This window comes from Taudactylus pleione, unplaced genomic scaffold (genome assembly GCF_031769625.1).
Source record: "Taudactylus pleione unplaced genomic scaffold, aTauple2 ptg000936l, whole genome shotgun sequence".
Taxonomy (NCBI): domain Eukaryota; kingdom Metazoa; phylum Chordata; class Amphibia; order Anura; family Myobatrachidae; genus Taudactylus; species Taudactylus pleione.
The window spans coordinates 493,580-513,853 of record NW_028285337.1 but is presented as its reverse complement, the minus strand read 5'-3'; the positions used below and the strand labels follow the sequence as shown (position 1 = coordinate 513,853).

Below are 20,274 nucleotides of genomic sequence, written 5' to 3'. Positions count from 1 at the left end.
TGAAAATTCAAGAACAAGTAAATACCAAACACACAGATAAAGTAATACAGTGAAACTATGCACATATAGGCATACAGATGTGTCCTCATATATCTAGCCTCAATACGTCACACAGCGATTTCTACTTCAGGGTCCATAGGGTATCCACAGGATACCTTGGGGTATAGGTGTGACGTCAGTCATCGGGCACCATAGAGTTAAGCTTTCAGCCTCCCAGGATGCACTAGGTTCCCCCTCCTATACCCCGCCCCCGAGCCAAGGCACCTCAGTTTCGTTTGGTGCCCGGCCGGAGTCGGGTGCACCTGTTGGAGTGGGGGCTAGAAGAGCCCCTGAAGCTTTTTCTTCATGCAGCTGTGGCTGTACATCTGGATGAACAGCATGGACAGTCAGTCCTGACGTCCATGCTGTCTTCCCTACACCCCCGCCGGTACCAGAACGCCGGTACCGATCCGGGGATGCTGGTGAGCATCTGGGGTCACAGCTAGCGGTGACCCCAGATGTTCCGGACCATGGCCGGATTCAAGGGGGACAGCAAGGTAAGCAGCGGGGTCCCGCGGTGGGTCCCCGCTGTTACATGGTCCTGAGTCCCCAGGCAGGGGGCTCCCTGGGGACTGGCTGCAGCGTGGAGCCAGGTATGAACCTGCGCTTCCACTACCCCCTGGGACAGCGGACCGCAGCAGAGCGGTAGCGCTGCGGCGTCCTGGGGGTTAAATGCATGCCAGGGGAGCGCACCTTCCCTGTCTCACAGCTGGCGCCTCTCCCGCTGCACACAGCCCTCTCTGCACACTGCCGACTGGTCCTGTAGCAGCGCTCCTCCCCCAGGCCAGCCTCCTCTCTGCTCCTCGGCGGCCATCTTTCCAACGCATGGTGAACGCTGCTGGAAGCACTGGACGGAAGCATCGTGGTCTGGTTCCCCCCCGCATACCTCTCCTCCGATTTGGGTCAGGTCTGTGTATGCTGCGCTGTGTCCTACCAGGCCCTGTGTCTGCGTAGTTGAGTGATCAGCACTGTTAGTGCAGGAATTGATTTTTCTTTGCATTGTATGTGACTGTGCTAGCGCTGCTGCCTGTAACTTTTCTTCTAACTGTCAGCTTTATTACTGTCCCTGTCCTTTCTGCTAAGCCCTTGCGGTGCGTTGCTGCAGGGTGGTCTCTCGCCTATTTAATATATAATTGGTGAGAGGGGACACATACTTGGTGCCATCATGTCTGAAAGTGATTTTCCTCTCTGGCTACAGTGTACTACGTGTAAAGTACCGTTAGCGGAGGGGGAGGGTAGCGCGGAGGGCCTTTGCCGGCAGTGTTTGTCTATGGCGTGGCCTATTACGGTTACAGCACCGGTACAGGAGCCGCCCTGGGCTTGTTTCGCTCAGGCGCTTACAACCTTAGTGGGCCAGTTAGCTCCGCAGCCCGCGTTTACGCCGATGGGTTTGTCCCAGCAGTCAGTTGTGTCGTCACCCATGCAGGGTTTCCCACGACAATTGGTGGTACCCCAGTCTCCCTATTTCCCCGCTCCCGGTTTCTCAGGAGCCGGCGTGTGTTAACTCCCTGACGAGTTCTGTACAGCACTTGTCGGATGTGTTGCAAGGGGAGTCTGTGATGCGGCCACATGAACGGCCGGTGGCGTCTCTGTCGGCTCCTTATGAGGATGACGAGGGGACGTCTGATGATGGGGAGATTCTGGATCCTTACGATCAGGAACCTCTCCATACTAAGGACGCTGACGCTAAGTCCAAGGTATATATTCCTGGACTTATTCGGGCAGTCCGCACAGCCTTGGTGTTTGAGGACGAAGTTCCCCCAGCGGCTAAATCCAAGTATGCCTTTTTTAAAGATGTGAAGGGCGATGCCACAGTCTTTCCTCTTTTGGGTCAGTTAGTGGACCATTTAGAGGAGGCGTGGAAACAGCCTGGCAAAAGATACCAGCCGCAGAGGCGCCTGGCAGTGGCTTATTCGTTCGCGGATAATTATTTTGCAAAGTGGGAATCCCCTCCACAGGTGGATTCTCACGTGACCCGTCTTGTCCGTAGTGCCACATTGCCGATGCCATCCATGTCCTCCCTTAAGGATGCTACGGACCGCAAGGTGGAGATCTGCCTGAAGTCCGCTTATTCCCTTGCGGGTGGGGCAGCACGGCCGGCTATGGCCATTTGCTGGGTTGCCAGAGCGATGGAGCGCTGGGCGGATTCATTAGAGGCGTCTTTTGATTCCGACTGTCCGGCCGAACAGGCGGAGTTGATTGGTAATCTCCGTGATTCGGCCACTTATATCAACGAGGCGGCCTTAGACATTAGTACTCTGGTGTCTAGAATTTCTTCAGCAGCGGTGGCTGCTCGTCGCACCTTGTGGCTGCAATCCTGGAAGGCGGACGCAGATTCCAAAAAGGGTTTGGAGGCGTTGCCATTTACCGGAGAAGTTCTCTTCGGTCCGGATCTGGACAAGATTGTGGCCACGCTGGCGCCAGCCAAAACGGCTTGTCTCCCGTCGGCCGCTGCTCCTTCTGGTTCTGGACCATCGTCCTTTCGATCTTATAGGGCCCAGGGCAGGCCCAAACCACAGTCTTTTCCTCGACAGGCTGGCCCTAAGAAATCGGCCAAGCCCCGGAAGCAGGCATGGAGTACCAGACGTCCGGCCCCTAAGCCAGATGACAAGCCTGCGGCCTGACGGTCCGGGCCTCCCTTTGGGGGATCCCAAAGTGGGAGGCCGCCTGCTGCAGTTCGCCCAGTGTTGGTCGGTCACTACGACAGACACTTGGGTTCTCGAGGTGGTCTCCCACGGGTACGACCTCTCCTTCCGGCACAGACCCCCGGCTCGATTCTTCACCACGGGTCTACCATCAGACCGGAACAAGGCTACGGAGCTGCGGAAGGTATTGCACACTATGCTCCAGGCTGGAGTTATAGTGCCTGTTCCATTCTCCCAGAGGGGCCAGGGTTTCTATTCAAATCTTTTTTTGGTACAGAAACCCAATGGGTCGTATCGTCCGATTCTCAACCTCAAAGCTCTCAACAAGTCTTTGCGGGTACCGAAGTTTCGGATGGAGACCCTACAGTCCATCATTCTGGCGCTGGAACCTGGGGACTACATGGTGTCATTGGACATACAGGACGCTTACCTGCATGTCCCTATTCTTTTGCGCCATTAACAGTTCCTCAGGTTTGCAATCCGCAGCGACCACTTCCAGTTTCGGGCGTTACCTTTTGGCCTGGCGACAGCACCACGTGTGTTCACCAAGGTGATAGCGGTCATGGCGGCTTCTCTGCGGCTGCAGGGAGTCCGCATGTTGCCGTACTTGGACGACCTTTTATTGGTGGCAGGATCTCCAGAGCTGCTCCTACGCCACTTGGACCTGACCATTGCGCTACTGCAACGGCACAGCTGGCTAATCAACTGGCAGAAGTCCACTCTAATCCCGTCTCGGTGGATTCTGCACCTCGGAGCCTTATTGGACTCGGAACAGCAAAGGATCTTCGTGACGGGGGAAAAGATCTCTGCTTTACAGTCGAGGGTGCGCAGTTGTCTGCACAGCCGCCGGGTGTCTCTACACTCGGCGATGAGGTTACTGGGCTCCATGGTGTCGGTGTTCGACATGGTGGAATATGCCCAGTTTCACTCCAGACCTCTGCAGCACCTGATCCTGTCCTGGTGGAACGGGCTGCCTCAGTCTCTGAAGTCCCAGACGATTGTGCTCACCCCGGAGGTTCGCCTGTCCCTTGCCTGGTGGTTACAGACGACCCATCTCAGCAAGGGACGTCCGTTCTGGGTTCCAAATTGGGTCCTGTTGACAACGGACGCCAGTCTTCGGGGCTGGGGAGCAGTTTCGGGTCCACACTTGTTCCAGGGCAGGTGGACGCCGACAGAAGCGGAGCTTCCAATCAATATCTTGGAACTCCGTGCGGTCTTCAATGCTCTCCAGCAGGCACATTGGGTTCTCCAGGGTCATCCGGTACAGGTCCAGTCGGACAACGCTACCACCGTGGCCTACATAAACAGGCAAGGAGGAACCCGAAGTCGGGCGGCTCTCGTGGAGGTCTCTCGGATCCTGGTATGGGCGGAGTGCAATCTTCCGGCCATATCAGCGGTCTTCATCCCGGGAGTGCTAAATTGGGAGGCGGACTTTCTAAGTCGCCAGGATGTTCATCCGGGGGAATGGTCCCTACACCCGGACTTTTTTCAACTGCTGGTGGACAGATGGGGTCTTCCAGAGATCGACCTCATGGCGTCCCGGCACAACAACAAGTTGCCGGTGTACGGGTCTCGCACAAGAGACGAAGGGGCATCTCTGGTGGATGCTCTGTCCGTCCGGTGGACGTTCCGGTTCGCATACCTGTTTCCTCCGGTCTCCCTTCTTCCACGGGTAATCCGGAAATTCAAACAGGAAGGAGGGGCGCTCCTGTTGATAGCTCCCGCGTGGCCCAGACGGCACTGGTTCTCAGACCTTCAGGGTCTGTCCGTGGACAGTCCTCTGCGGTTGCCGCTACGACCGGACCTTCTGTCACAGGGTCCTTGTCTTCACCCGGACCTGACTCGGCTGTCTTTGACGGCGTGGCTGTTGAGACAGCCATGCTGAGGTCCAGGGGGTTTTCCAGTTCTGTAGTGCGTACCATGTTACGAGCTCGGAAACAGTCTTCTGCGAGGATATACCATCGCGTGTGGCATACGTTCTTCCAGTGGTGTCGACCGAGAGGTTATGCACCGCGGGAGTTTTATCTGTCTCGGATACTCGCCTTCCTACAAGCGGGACTAGATCATGGGCTTCGCCTTGCTTCTTTGAAGGTACAGGTTTCGGCCCTGTCTGTCTGGTTCCATCGTAGGATTGCTACAATCCCGGATGTGCGTACCTTTATGCAAGGTGTTCTACGCATTCAGCCACCCTTTGTTCCACCTGTGGCGCCTTGGGATTTGGCTGTGGTCCTGAGGGCTCTCCAGGGACCGCCGTTTGAACCACTGGGCTCAGTAGATCTTAAATGGCTAACAGCTAAGACTGTTTTCCTTCTGGCTATTGCTTCGGCCAGACGTGTTTCTGATTTAGGGGCTCTTTCTTGTAGACCCCCTTTCTTGGTTTTTCATGGGAACAGGGCAGTGCTCCGCACTCGGCCCGAGTTTCTTCCCAAAGTTGTTTCCCAGTTTCATGTTAACGAGGAAATCGTTGTTCCGGCCTTTAACTCACCTGGTCTTTCCGTGGGTGAGGCCTCTTTGGATGATGTGCGGGCCTTAAGGACTTATGTTGTATACTTCGTTTAGGAAGTCGGACGCCTTGTTTGTCCTCTATGGCTTCCGTAAAAAGGGTTGGCCTGCTTCAAAGCAAACTTTGGCAGCCTGGATCCGTATGGCTATTTCTGAAGCTTATCTTCATGAAGGCCTGCCGGTTCCTCCTTCTGTGAAGGCTCATTCCACTAGGTCTGTGGGTCCTTCGTGGGCAGCTCGACGTGGTGCCTCTGCAGTCCAGATCTACAAGGCTGCTACGTGGTCCTCTGTCCATACCTTCGTGAGGTATTGCAGGTTTGACACCTTCGCCTCTCAGGATGCTTCCTTCGGGCGGCGGATTCTCCTTTCTGCACAGGAGCGTCCCCACCCTTAAAGGATACTGCTTTGGGACATCCCCAAGGTATCCTGTGGATACCCTATGGTCCCTGAAGTAGAAAATATGAGATATGGTAAGAACTTACCCTTGTTATCTCTATTTCTACGAAGTCCATAGGGTTCCACAGGACTCCCGCCCTGTCGCACCTGTGCTGCAGATGGGCTTTGCTATGGTCACCGGTTTTTCCGTCTCCCTTTGGTGAGAATGTGATTCTTGTGTGTGTCCAGATCTTTTTTCTCTCTCTTCCTTATCCTCCTCCGGCCTATGGCTTGGTAACTAACTGAGGTGCCTTGGCTCGGGGGCGGGGTATAGGAGGGGGACCCTAGTGCATCCTGGGAGGCTGAAAGCTTAACTCTATGGTGCCCGATGACTGACGTCAAACCTATACCCCAAGGTATCCTGTGGAACCCTATGGATTTCGTAGAAATAGAGATAACAAGGGTAAGTTCTTACCATATCTCATATTATTTTCCTGGCGCACCAGCAGACTGTGCTGATTAATTTGATACTAGTATGTATGTGTGCCCCTGAGTCTGTATATGAAGTACAACGGAACTTGGAATGTAAAAAGCTGCAGCCGCTAAATTGTGGCAATTCGTATGCAGATTCAGAGACTCAAGCTGGGTACCAGATATATTGGCCGATCAATTGATCGGCCCAATTTATCTGCTGCCCGTCGGGCACTGTGTACCCGCGATTTGTCGGTGAACGTCGGTGTTCACCGACATATCGCATTGGCTGTGCAGCACAACCGATGGACAGATATGTCTGCAGACATATCTGTCCATCGCTGGGATCTGCGGGCAGGCACGGATGATGGTTGTTCAGTGTGTACGAACAACCATCATCTGCAGATATATCTACAGATCACTTGATCTGCAGATACTGTATACCTGTATAGTGTGTACCAACCTTTAGTCGCACACAGATATAAAACTGTTGCATTTCAAATTAATCAGCACAGTCTGCTGGTGCGTCCTAGTTGCACCACATTGCGAATTAGATGCATTTTGGCGGAAAACAGAAGCATGCCTGACGCTAGCAGAGTCCCATGGAATCTGGTGTGCCGAAAGGGACTTCTTAGCGTGACTGCAGCAAAGATGTGTAGGATCACATCTGTAGGAAAATACAATGAGGAAGGGTGGGATAGATGAGATAACAATCCACCATCATTCTGGATATAGAAACTAAACCTCACACTGCATACATATAAAAAAATCAGTCTTTAGGGATTGTCTGTGTTGCCAGCAATTTTGTAGGTAAAAAAACTGTGGATTCAAATATCTTAAGGATTTGTGTTTGGGTGGAAGTCTTAATGGTATCTATATAACGTACCCATTTGCGATAAAATCAGATTACCCCTTTTACTACTTTTGGTAAGATTGGACTGTATCTTATTAAAGTAATAAAAGCAGCATCTGAGTAACGGCTGCTAACAATTGCGGGGGAATGGGGATGTCCAATGGTATCGTATGACTTTTTGTTCCAGTCTATAGGACAGTAAGGAAAGGGCGTAGTTTATTTCCTTCAGGGCCCAAATTCAGAGATATGAAATTGGCACATAACAGAGCTAACAGACCAAGTGTTAGGTATAAGGAAAATGTAGTGTTTACCAAGAGCTTACTCTAGACTCACCTGATTACTGTATGCTACACTCCTAAAGGTTATGTATGAAAGTAGCAGAGCAACTACGACGTTTTAGTAGGTATCAATTTTCTTTGACACTGGGAAATATAGGCCCTGTTAGTTACTTTTATATGAACCTCCTATATAAAAGTAATTAACTTTTATATGAACCCTTCATCTTTAAAACATTGCAGTAAAATGTATTTGACTGAATCAAAAAATATACAGAGGCCAGTGACGACCATCACAATTTTCACTGGTTGTTGTACAAAATGTAGATATTCAGAACGTGAACATGGTCTGAATGTCAACATGATGACAGCATACTGTTATCAAGCATGTGTGATAGCACTGATACAGTAATGGTGTGTGTTACCTACACAATTGGAGTTGTCGAATCTAGAACCATGTAAAGCTGATTCTGTTTCTTTTACAAATAACATTTAAATAATGAGCAAACAAAAAAATGTAAGTGGTTTTCTTTGTATATCTAATTCCCCCAATAAATTAAACAGAAATAGTTTTCTATTGTGATTTGTTGGGCAAACATATTTGATATATTAAATAATTACAAAATGCTTCTTTATTTGGTGCACACACTAAACATGTCTATTGAATTGTGATTTGTGTTGGCTATGAGTCTTCTAATTGTGAAGTATTACATTATTTTAAGGATAGTAGAAAATTAATACAAACCTAAAAAGTGGGTGAGTGCAAAGACAACATATTGTTGTGGTAATATTTTCTAATCATCTCATTACTATTTCTATTGTACACTTTCATACAACAAGTTAAAACAACTATAACTTTAGCCATTAGATGACCATATTTATATTTAACACATGCAATTCATTTTAGAAAATACATATATTGGTAGATACAGTAAGCGAAAGGCCAAACTGTAGTTTTCCAATTATGACTAGAACAGGTTTGTACCAATTAGCCGCCTGCAGTTAAATTGTTGATAGCGAATCTCTTGAGTTGTGAGATCAAACAGTATGTTACCGGGAGAGAGACAACCATTGTTTAAGTTCTGAAAGGAGAACAAATGATGTAATAAGTGAGAAAGTGTTTCTGTTTGTTTGTCCTTTATGCACGGCTAGAGTTTTGTACCTAGCTCCACCAAATTTAGCATGGTGGTGTAGTTTGACCAGGATTAGGTTTTTGGCTATGCTCGAAGCTTGTCAGGGCCATGGAGGTCTACATGGTGCCCACCAAGTAGGCTGTGGAGTCTCTGATTTGAAATTTTTGTTTAAGCAAGTTTGCTCAGAATGTCTGCCAGCGCCCAAAACTGCACTGATCTGAAGGCACAGGCTGATATGTACCGGTGGGGGGGAAGGGTGAGATCCAACGGAAGAGTTGGGGGATCATCTGTCACAGTGCACCTGTGACAGTTAAGCCGCATATACACTACACGCCTAATGAATGATTACGACATTGTTATTGTTCAATCGTTCATTATATTGTGCAGTGGACATTGAGACCACACTGAATGATATATCGTTCAGTGTGGGCACCCTCCCTCATCCCCAAACCTGCACAACCTGAGGATATCGTCAGGTTAGACAGCAGGTTAGGGCGATGAACGACGGCGTCAGCGACCAGCAGAGGCACACATCACTGGTCGTTGACGGCATATCCACTGCACGATTAATTAACTATTACGATATCGTTATAGTTCAATCGTTCATTTATATTGTGTAGTTGATACGCAGCATTACTCATTTCCTCCAAGCATATTTTCATATGCCATGGTCTCCAGTGTTGGTCTTCAGAGATTTCTGCTCTGCAATGATTTCTGAAACCACAGTGATTTGGCAAGCTATACTGATTTCTGTCCTGTAAGCAAATGGAAAAACAAAAACATTATTTATACCTCTGTGTTGAGGTAAGTGTCTAAATACTCTATATAAATAGATGGATCAGTCCTTTTCATGGCTAAAACCATGTTAGCAAACAGTGGGGTCCTTTTCAGGATTAATAGAATGGGGTTATAGTTGAGGACAATGTAAAAAATGAAGGCTGCAGAAGTACTTCAAGGGCCATTCTTCAAATCTGGACAACGCCGGGTATCCCAGCTAGTTTAAAATATACAGATTATGCTGAGTTGCATGTAAAGTTACTGTAGTTCCGGGCAGCCAGATTTACTACTTTATCCTAATGCAAGAAACCATAGGGCTAATGTGGGGGTTTGTGAGTCTACAAGCTTAAACCCATGTCACCCATTGATTTTACGCAGGCCGCTGCAACAGTTGTCTTTAGTATGGACATTTGTCAAAACCACATTGGCGGAACTAGAGAGTGGTTGGCCCAGGTGCAAGAATATGCTTTGGGCCCCACTATGCAGTGCCCCTTATACAGTGCCCACAGAAGTGGTCCCTGCAACGTAGTGCCCCAAGTGGTAGCCCCCCCTTTGCAGTGCCCCCAGTGGTAGTCCTGTTCCCCCCCCCCTATGCATTGCCCCCAGTGGTAGTCCACGCTATGCATTGCCCCCATTAGAAGTCCCCCCTCTGCATTGCCCCCAGTAGTAGACCCCCCCCTGTGCAGTGCCCCCAGTAGTAGTCCCCCCTATGCATTGCCCCCAGTAGTAGTCCTCCATATGCATTGCCCCGTAGCAGTCCCCCCCCCCCCCCCCCACTGCAGTGCCCCCAGTAGTAGTCCTCCTATGCAGTGTCTGTATACATATCAAGCTAAATTAAAGTGTAAAAATAAAGCTTCTAGCTTTCCGATTTTTTTTATATCCTGGGGAAAATTATTGGATCTTTGTTCTGCGCACAGTATTTATTAACTAGTTTATATATTGTGTATATCTTGAGACGTTTCCTATTTTACAAATATTATTCACAGTAAAATTCTGCAGTGTATTATTGAAAAGTATAGGTTTTGTGCATTTTTTATCTCAGAATCATTTTTGTCTTCTCAGATTACTATGGCATGGACTACATGTATTGTTATCTGAAAGTCTAGTAATGTCCAAAATACTCTAGAAATAAATCTTTAGTAATTATGCCATGTGAATATTCCCCAGAAGGATCCTCACAGACACAGCCAAAACAGTATGAACCCTAGCTCTGGTATTTGTAGCCAATTTATACCTTAGATCAGTGGTTCCCAAACTTTTTTGAATCACGGCGCCCTAGAGTATCAGCATGGTTTTCACGGCACCCCTAAGTTTACGTGTATTGAGAAATTCAGAAAAAAATGTAGTAAAGTGAAGTAAATTGTGCTTACTTGTCATCCTTAGGATCAGTTGTATAGTGGGTGACAGGTTTGCACTTCTGTTTGTTCACATATATACATTACAATGACCAGAAATAATTTTAGTTTGTGCTGCACCACCAACCTGAGGCACCCCTGCAAGTGTCCTAAGGCACCCCATAGTTTGGGAACCACTGCCTTAGATTATACATTAATGTATATACATTATTATATATATTATATTATTATACATTGTGTGTATGTGTGTGTATGTAGGTATGTATGTGTGTGTATATATATATATATATATATATATATATATATGTGTGTGTGTGTGTGTGCAAAAGACACCAATCATACGTGCATACAGTGTTTCCCCGATAATAAGACCTACCCTTAAGTTTGTAACCCGGTCCAAATTAAGCCCTACCCCGAAAATAAGACCTACCTCAACTCATTTTGAGCTGGGAACGCTGCAGAGACCAGCGTTCCCAGTCATGCAGTGCGCGGGTGACGTCATGACGTCACCCGCGCGCTGAGGCTCCTGTGCGGCCACGCCTGCTGGATCATGTTGGATCCAGTCAGCGCACAGGTGAGAGCGACATCCCAGACGGCGGCGAGTCAGGTAAGTGCACTGCAATAAGGGACACTGCTACAGGGGGGGGGGGCCTGCATAAGGGGCACTTCTGCAAGGGGGGGGCCTGCATAAGGGGCACTTCTGCAAGGGAGGGGCCTGCATAAGGGGCACTTCTACAAGGGGGCTTGCATAAGGCGCACTGCTGTCAATATTAATTAATATAAGACCTACCCCGAAAATAAGCCCTATGGTGATTTTTTTTTTTTTTGTTAAAAAAAAAAGACAGTGTCTTATTATCGGGGAAACACGGTAGTAACAAGTTAGAGGGGAGTAACCATCTTTCCAATCCAAATATTACAGGGTCCTACAAAATACAAGTCTGTGTTTGATTCCATTAACTTTCAAACTAAAGATCTCTTTATCCCATTTTAATATGTGGAGATTTAAGGGCCTATCTCTCAGTAGAGCTCTGATTGTGGAAATGATCCTTTAGCAATACTCCACTTCCCAGGGACATTTGAACAGTGTGTTAAGGGTTAACATAACTTACCACCTCACCACATATGTGCACTGTACCTGAAAGCACTGCTTTGTAGATGCTTCCCCTTGGAAAGGCGTTTTATCGCTGGCGGTTCACATTTATAGGATGAAACAAAGAAAAGCTGCCAAAACCTGGCATGATTATTTTTCCTACTGGACAAATTTAGTGCTATTTCAATTTTTGTTTCAATGAGAAAGAAGTGCATGCCACAAGTGAGCCTTCTAGCCATGGAAATTAGGGGCAGAATGATTAGTGAGAGCCCTAAGCATTATGCAATTTTGATCAGGGGTTGACCTCTTTTGAAGACAGTGAGCTTAATTCAATTGAATGCGATGTTGTATAGCGCCGGAAGCTCCCAGAGCTATTCAATTCAGCGCGCTGTTAAGTTGGAGAATGCTGGTTCTCGCAACTTAACCTGGTATTTAGTCACGAGAACCAGTATTCTCTGACTAACGTGCTAAGCAGGAAAACAGCCGCGCGGCCGGCACTTTTGTCTGATTTCTCCTCATATCCCAGGAGGTTGCGAGAAGAAAGTCTTTAGCCTGACCATATATAGTGTTGAATTGAACAGCTTTGGGAGCTCCCTTCAGGGGCTATTCAACATCGCATTCAATTCAATCACCCCATGGGTATGATCATTAATAGTAGTAGTAGTTGTTCAGAACGTGAGTACAATTGAGCAGAATATCAAATGCATGAATGCAGTTAACAGACAAATTGTGAACATCCAGAAAATAACTCGGCATGACGGAGTTGAACAAGGACCACAGGCATTTTGCAGACACATATGGTAGAGGACCCTGCTAGTGAGCGCTTGCAATCTAGAGGGAAGGGAGTCAGGGAAGTAGTTGTTTTTAGTCTGTAGTCAGACTATTCATAAGCATGCAAAGATTACCTGTGCTTCTTTTCTCAGCCAGATGACTCCCAGCCAGAGGTACATTACGATGCCGAGGTGATACTTACAAAGGATATGCTTACAGAGATCCAGAAATTCCTTGATAATTCTGATTGGAATGTGGGTGCTCTTGATGAGGCACTGAGCAAGACACTGGTGCGCTTCAAGCATCATAATGAGGAAGAATGGAGGTGGAAATTTGAGGACTATTTTGGGATAGACGTCTTCACCACTTTTATGGTAAGGGATTGTTGGTAGTCAATTGTTTCATAGACTTAAAGATCGACAAAAACTACATGTCTTAGGAGGAATGTTTTAATATGTTCTTAAAATCAACTGATAACAGTATTTGAAATGGGGGGAAGCATTACTTACCCACGTTGTTAGAGATTTAACAAAAAAAAGAAAAGTTACAGCCCAAGCAGAAATGCATTTGCTCTGATATTCTGTTTAACATGCATTTGAAAACGCAAGTAAAAATGGATATGGAATCGCTTGAAATTAGCATTTTATGGCGCTTTAACACAGGAATTCTATAACTTAGGTCTTTTTATTAGTATAAATCACTCTGGCAGGCTATAAGAAGAATCTTGTTTTCCCTGTGTCATGTGACTACCATGCCAACCACAGTTACATAATGTAGTGAGCAGAAGGCTCCTGCCCTGTACATTTATTCCCCACCTTTAGAATGTAAGCTCCTATGAGCAGGACCCTCTACCCTCTTGTGCTTCTCCTTACTCTACCTTCATCTACTTCTTACTCTCTACCAGGGCACCTAACAGTTGGTTGCTTTGCAATGTTGCTTATCTGGGTGTTATGGTCGCGAATGTTGCAATGTATATTATCCATGTCCTGTAATGTATTGTATTGTATTGTACTGTACTGTAAGTGAATGTAAATCAACCTATTTGTTTATGTACTTTGTAAGGCGCTGCAGAACACTTGTGGCGCCATGTAAATAAATGATAATAATAATAATAATAATCTGCCATTACACAATGACCGCAGCTTCCTGCACAGTGGACAACACTGTGGAGGGTAGATCAGTATGGCTGTATTATCAGACATTTACAGAAAGTAGGGGATTTATATAAAATGCCTATCAGATGCATGTTTAACTTGCTATTTAAAAGGGAAAAAAAAAGACACTGCGGATTGCTGCAGAAAGATACATAGTCACTGGTTACAGTGAAACACTAAAAATTATTATTTCAAGCGATTCCATATCCATTTTTACTTGCGTTTTCAAATGCACATTAAACAGAATATCAGAGCAAATGCATTTCTGCTTGGGGTGTAACTTTTCTTTTTTTTTGTTAAATCTCTAACAACGTGGGTATGTAATGCCATAAAATGCTAGTTTATTCTTCCTCCACTAGGGGGCACTGGGATAACACTGGGTATAGCCTGGAGAGGAGAGTCTGGGCACCAAATAGTTAAACTTACATTTCCAGCAGCACAGGCTCCCAATACTCTATATCCTGCCTCCAGCAGACAGTTTTAGTTTGGTGCCGGCAGGAGCAGGCACTCTTTTGGGGGTGACTGCTTTTAAGTCGTTCCCCGTGACTATTCTTTCTTTTAGTTATTTCTTTTATTTTTACTATTCTACTGAGCGGGTGGTGCAGGGTGTCCTATACAACCTATTACCACCGCTCCACTAACGCCAGCGGCTGCAGCACTGGCGATTGGGTAAGGGACTTCGGCTACGGACTCCATGGGACTCGGTGCCACATACCACAGCCGGACTCTGGAGGATTTATGTAACAGTGGCTTCCTGCTGGCAGGGAGATGCACACTTGCGGCGTTCACTGCTGTGCAGGAGACTACCGCCAGTGCTGGTAGTGAGGGCACCTGTTGTCTCTGCGCCGCTCACTAGACCACCAGGGCGGTCTGGAATAGGACACCGCTTAATAGCTGGGGACCCTGGGGGTCCACACAAGATGGGCAGGTAGGCTTCTTCTATTAGCCCCTCCCCCACGTGGGTGCGCTTCCTCACTGCAGACAGCCCGCCCCAGGTTTAAACCTCACCCGTCTCCACCTCCTCTGAGAAGCTGAGCGACCATTTTTTTCATTCCCTGCCTCAGCACAGCTCAGGGAGAGACGCTTGGACTCCTGTCTCCCCATATAACTCGCTCCTTAAAGCCATGTTATATTTATAGCTCCTTCCTGCTGTTCAAGCTGGTTTGTTGAGCAATATTTGCCCACTTGCTGTCAGTGTATTGAGTGGTCTGTGTGCATGTGAGTGTATACAGTGCTTTCTGCTTGTGTACCTGTGTGTGCCCTGCTGTTGAATACCGGTCACTTTGGGGACACTCCTGGTCAGTTAGCTCTTATACTCTGCAAAAGGTATATATTTATATATCATTTATTGCACACTTATTGTATTTTAATACTATGTTGGCACTCTTTGCACTCCCCTGCAGAACACACTACTGCTCAGACTTTTGTATGTAGGACATTCTTGGATTGCATTATAATGTTTTCCAAGAATAAGGCTCCCAAGCAGGTGGTTGCTCCCTTGCTGCGCACTTGTAGTCAATGTGTTAACGTGATTTCTTCTTCAGGGTCCATAGGGGGTCCACAGGGATACCATGGGGAACTGTGGTTGGAGTGATCCAGGCACCAAACAGTTAAGCTTTCAGCTCACAGGATGCCTTGGGTTCTCCTACACATATACCCCGCCCCTGTCCACAGGTAGTGAGTTGTTTGTTTGTTGCTGCAGGATCAGTTGCATCTTCTAACAGGGGGAATGTTTAGCAGTCCCAAGCTTTTAATTTTTCTTCAAAGCAAGCAGCATTAGACATCCTAATGGACGCCAATGCTGCTGCTCCATCTACCTCCACCGATGCCACAACACAAGTAAACGGACTAGTGATCTCGGCGGGCACCAGCAGTCTGGCTAGTGGTGATGTTGGGACCGAGGACTGCGGCCGGGTACTTGTAGATGCAGGTAAGGCACTCGTGGGAAACAGTGTGTGTCAGCCCGTACCTCTGGCTGTGGAGACCCGCCGGAGGTTGCTGTAGTGGGGCGACCGGTGTATTCGCTCCCCCACTAAGCCCATTGCAAGTATATAGTATGCATTGTATGTGACTTATGCTAGCTCTGCTGTTTTGTTACTGCCTTTATTTCTGAACTGTCAGTTATAACTATCACTGCTATTTATCCTCAACCCTTTGCTACAGGTGTGTGGGGAATTTTTGTTTTTTGTCTCTCAATTTTACTTCACATTTATTGTTACTTATGAAGGCAGTCACATTTACACTTATTTATGTCTAAAAATAAGGGTAAACAGAAGGCTGAGGCCCCGGTGCTGGTGTCATGTAAAAACTGTTTGGCGGGCTTTTTCCCTCAATTTTTATACAGGATGGTTTGTGTTAAAGAACCACCTCACCAATCCAGTCTACCAGCCTCTGTACAGAAGCCATCTTGGGTGTCCTCTTTGCCTCAGGTTATGACACATCTATTGGACCATTTGGCTGATCCCACGCTTCCTCCCATAATGTGATATCCACAGCATTTCCAGCCTGCTGTGTTTCCGGTTCCCCCTATACATCCTTCTTGGATGCATGTTTATGCCCACTGAAGTCAGAGTATGGCTCAGTCATCTACTGCGTTACAACAAATGCTGCAGGGAAACAGACCGGTAGCCGTTAAAGCACCCAAGCAGAAGCTATCATCTTGTCAGTCCGCCCAGCTTGTAGATTCTGACGCATCATTGGAGGAGTCAGAAAATGCGCCTGGTTCTTCTCCAGGGTCTAGCTCAGTAAAGGAGGACCATCATTCTACAGTGGATGTCCCTTCTTTGCTGAGGACGGTCAAATAAATCCTAAATATAGAGGATGACGAGCCAGCTCCTAGACCTAAGGCTCCAGTGTTTAAACACTAGAAGGTGATAAAAGCAGAGTTTCCCAAGTCTGAGCAGATCACTGAAATTATGGAAAGCATGGAGTACTCCGGATAAACGGTATCATGTTATAAAAAGTTTAGCTTCTTTGTATCCTTTCCCACCTAGCGAATGTATTAAGTGGGAAGTCCCTCCTTCTGTAGAAGCTCATGTGATGCATTTAGTCAGGAGCGCTATGTTGCCTATACTGTCCGCATCTTCCCTTAAAGATCCTACACATAGAAGACTTGAAACATGTCTTAAATCAGTGTTTTCATTGTCTGGAGCCGTTACCCGGCCGGCTATGGCTGTGACCTGGGTATCCAGGACGGGGGCATTGGAAGACACTCTACCAAATGCTACCAGAGAACAGCTGACATATATCTCCCACATACGGGAAGCGTCCTGCTATTTGGGAAAAGCTGCAGTAGATGCTGGACTCCTGGCTTCTTAAGCATCGGCAAGTTTGGTTGTTGCTCGTAGAGCCCTTTGGTTAAGGTCTTGGAATGCAGATTGGGATCCAAGGAGGCCCTGGAATCCCTGCCTTTTATGGAAACATACTTTTAGGAGTAGAATTGGATAAGATAGTGGCTACTCTGGCAGCGTCAAGATCTGCAGGTCTGCCATTAACAGCTACATCAAAGCCTAGGCAGTCCTCTTTTCGATCCTTTTGCCATCAGGGAAGAGCAAAAGGACAGCCTTTCTCCAGACCGTCAAGTTCTCGCAGGATCACCAAGCGGCTTGGTGCTCCTGCGGCAGCTCCTCCCCTGATCTAGATGTAGTCCCTTCAAAGGTTTTCGTGCATCTGGGTTGCTCCTCCTACCCGCCTCATGTATATGAGACGCTCACAGTCCTCTATCTGTGCGCTGCTGTAGCTGTTGGTCTCAGAAGGTTTTGGGTTTGTCTACATGTATACCTCTTCCATGGGCCAGGTATATAGTGCTCTGTATCCAACCAAGCATTGTGTTTTGAGTAGTTGATTCAGAGCCCAGTGCAACTTAATTTGCTTATGCATTGTATATGACTGTTTGTTATCTGCCGTGTTAATACTGCCTTTTATTTCTGACTGTCAGTTATAACTATCATTGTTTTTCTCCCTCTGCAGGTGTGTGTGCGGTTTTTCTTTATACTTCACATTTATTTGTTATTTGTGAAGGTTGTCACATTACATTACATTGCATTGTTACCTTTATAATTGTTATGTCAAAAAGTAAAAGGAATCAGGAAGGGGAGGCCCCTGTGCTGGTTTCAAGTAAAGCCTGTTTGGCGGGCTTGGCCTCTCAGGACTTTATAAAGGATGGTTTGTGTGCTGTCTGTTATAAAGAACCACCTCGCCAGTCCAGTATACCAGTCCCTGTACAAGAGCCATCTTGGGTGTCGTCCTTGTCTCAGGCAGTTTGTGGATCGTACGGTCACTCCCATAATGCCTCCTTGTATGGGGTGTCCACAGCATGCTATGTTTGCACCTCCTATACATCCTTTCTGGATGGATGCTTATGCCCACTTAAGTCAAAGTATGGCTCAGTCAGCTGTTACAAGCTGACCGGTAGTTACTAAGGAGCCTAAGCAAAATTATGGCTCAGTCAGCTGTTGCAAGCAGACTGGTAGTTACTAAGGTGCCTAACTGAAAATTATCTATATATCAGTCTGATCAACATATGGTTTCAGACGCATCATCAGGGGAATCAGATGATGCACAAGGTTCTTCTCCAGTATCTAGCTCGAGAGAGAGAGAGAGGAGGACTATCCATCCACAGTGGATGTTCCTTCTTTGGTGTGGGTGGTTAAATCAATCCTAGATAGTCAGGATGATGAACCAGCCCCTAGTAAGAAGGCTCCATTGTTTAAACACCGGAAGGTACTAAATCCGAGCAGCTCACTGAGCTTATTGCATGGAATAACCCGGATAAAGGTTTTATGTGAATAAAATATTAACATTGTTGTATCCTTTCCCAGCTTCTGAATGTACTAAGTGTGAGGTACCTCCTACTGTGGATGCTCACGTGACACACTCAGAACTGCTATGTTGCCTATGCCATCAGCATCTTCTCTTAAGGATTCTACAGATAGGCAATTTAGAAAAATGTCTTAAGGCAATATTTTCATCATCAGGAGCTGTTACTCGTCCAACTGTGGCTGGAGCCTGAGTAGCCAAAGCTGTTGAAGAATGAACGGGGGCATTTTGGAAGACTCTCTACCAGATGCTATCAGAGAACAGATGATGTATATCTCCACATACGGGAAGCTGCCTCCTATTTGGGAGAAGCTGCAGTAGATGCTGGAATTTTAGCATCTAAAGCATCAGCAGCTTCAGTAGTGGCGTGCAGGGTCCTTAGATTAAGATCCTGGAAAGCTGATACAGGATCAAAGAAGGCTCTGTAAACTTTACCTTTCTATGGCAATATACTTTTTGGAGCAGAGTTAGATAAGATAATAGCTTCTCTGGCGGCTTCAAAGTCTGCAGGGCTGCCATCTACTGGTACAATAAAATCTAGGCAGTTTACTTTTTGGTCCTTTGTTCCTTTGCTTGTCCCTGAGGACAAATCTTCCTCCAAGCCATCTAATTTTTGCTAGACATCCAGGCGACAAACTAAAAGGACTGGGCCGGCCAGACGTCCAACTTCTAAGCCAGACTACAAACTCTAGTCCTTATGGGGCGGGCATCTTCCTGGGGGATCCCAGAGTGGGAGGCCGACGACTTCAGTTTGCGGATTGCTGGCATCAAACAACAACAGATGCCTGGGTCCGAGAAGTGGTCTCTCAGGGGTATGCCGTTAGTTTCCGGAGGCATCCTCCCCAGAAGTTTTTACCACCTTTTCAACTGACCATAGCCTGCCTACAAAAGCACAGCTGGATCATCAATTGGAAGAAATCCTCTTTCTCCAACACAGCAGATGATACATCTGGGAGCACTTCTGGATTCTCAGGTACAAAGTATGTTTCTACCGGAGGACAAGATTGTGACCCTATCATTGCAAGTAGGCAAACTGCTACACAAGCGAAGGGTATCCATTCTATCAGCGATGCAGGTCCTGGGATCAATGGTATCCACTTTCGAAATGGTGGGGTATGCTCGGGTTTCATTCTAGGCCTCTGCGAAGATTGATTCTCTCCAGGTGAACAGACAGTATCAGCTAATAAGGTCCCAGAGGATCCTTCTCTTTCCAGAGGTTCATCACTCCGTGCTGTGGTGGCTGAAAAAGGATCATCTGGACAAAGGGGGCCCATTCTGGATCCCAAATTGTGTGCTTCTCACCATGGACGCCAGGCTTCGCGGATAGTTGTCAGTGACTGGTCATCACACCTTTCAGGGAAGATGGACAGATCCGGAAAGTTATCTGCCAATAAGCATTCTGGAACTTCGAGCAGTATACAAAGCACTTAGCATGGCACAGAACCTGCTTCAAGGCAAGCCGGTCCAGATCCAGTCTGACAACGCGACTACAGTGTCCTATATCGGTCATCAGGGAAGCACGCAAAGTCATGCAGCTGTGAAGGAAGTGACAAAGGTTCTGATTTGGGCAGGACGTAATTTTCCGGCCATCTTGGCAATGTTCATACCGGGAGTCCTCATTTGGGAAGCAGACTTACTAAGTCGCCAGGACATACACGCCGAAGAGTGGTCTCTCCACCCGGGGGGAGTGTTTCAGCTCTTGGTGAACAAATGGGGTCTACCAGACATAGACATCATGGCATCACGTCACAACCACAAGGTCCCAGATACGGGTCCAGATCCAGAGACTCATCGGCAGCATTTGTGGACACACTGTCAGTAAGATTGGACTTCAAGCTGGGGTATCTCTTTCCTCCAATTTCTCTCTTCTCAAGAGTTCTCAGCAAATTCAAGCAGGAAGGCGGAACAGTAATACTAGTGGCTCTGACTTGGTTCAGACGTCATTGGTTCACCGACATACAGAATCTATCGATACAGTCCTCTTTCCCAGATTTGTCTCGTCTGGCTTTGACGGCG

General features: G+C 47.2%; 1 protein-coding gene across 6 annotated transcripts in view; it reads left to right on the top strand.

Moving 5' to 3' along the window:
• Positions 1-20,274, top strand: part of LOC148473312 (chloride channel CLIC-like protein 1) — a 144,721-nt gene that overhangs the window by 30,509 nt on the left and 93,938 nt on the right. For all 6 annotated transcript variants that reach the window (XR_015872983.1, XR_015872984.1, XM_088459807.1 and 3 more), the window contains exon 5: positions 12,439-12,660. Coding sequence is in view for 4 of the 6 variants with exons in the window: in XM_088459807.1 (XP_088315933.1) it covers positions 12,439-12,660 (222 nt within the window). In the remaining 2 variants the exon portion in view is untranslated. The remainder of the gene's footprint in view (positions 1-12,438; positions 12,661-20,274) is intronic.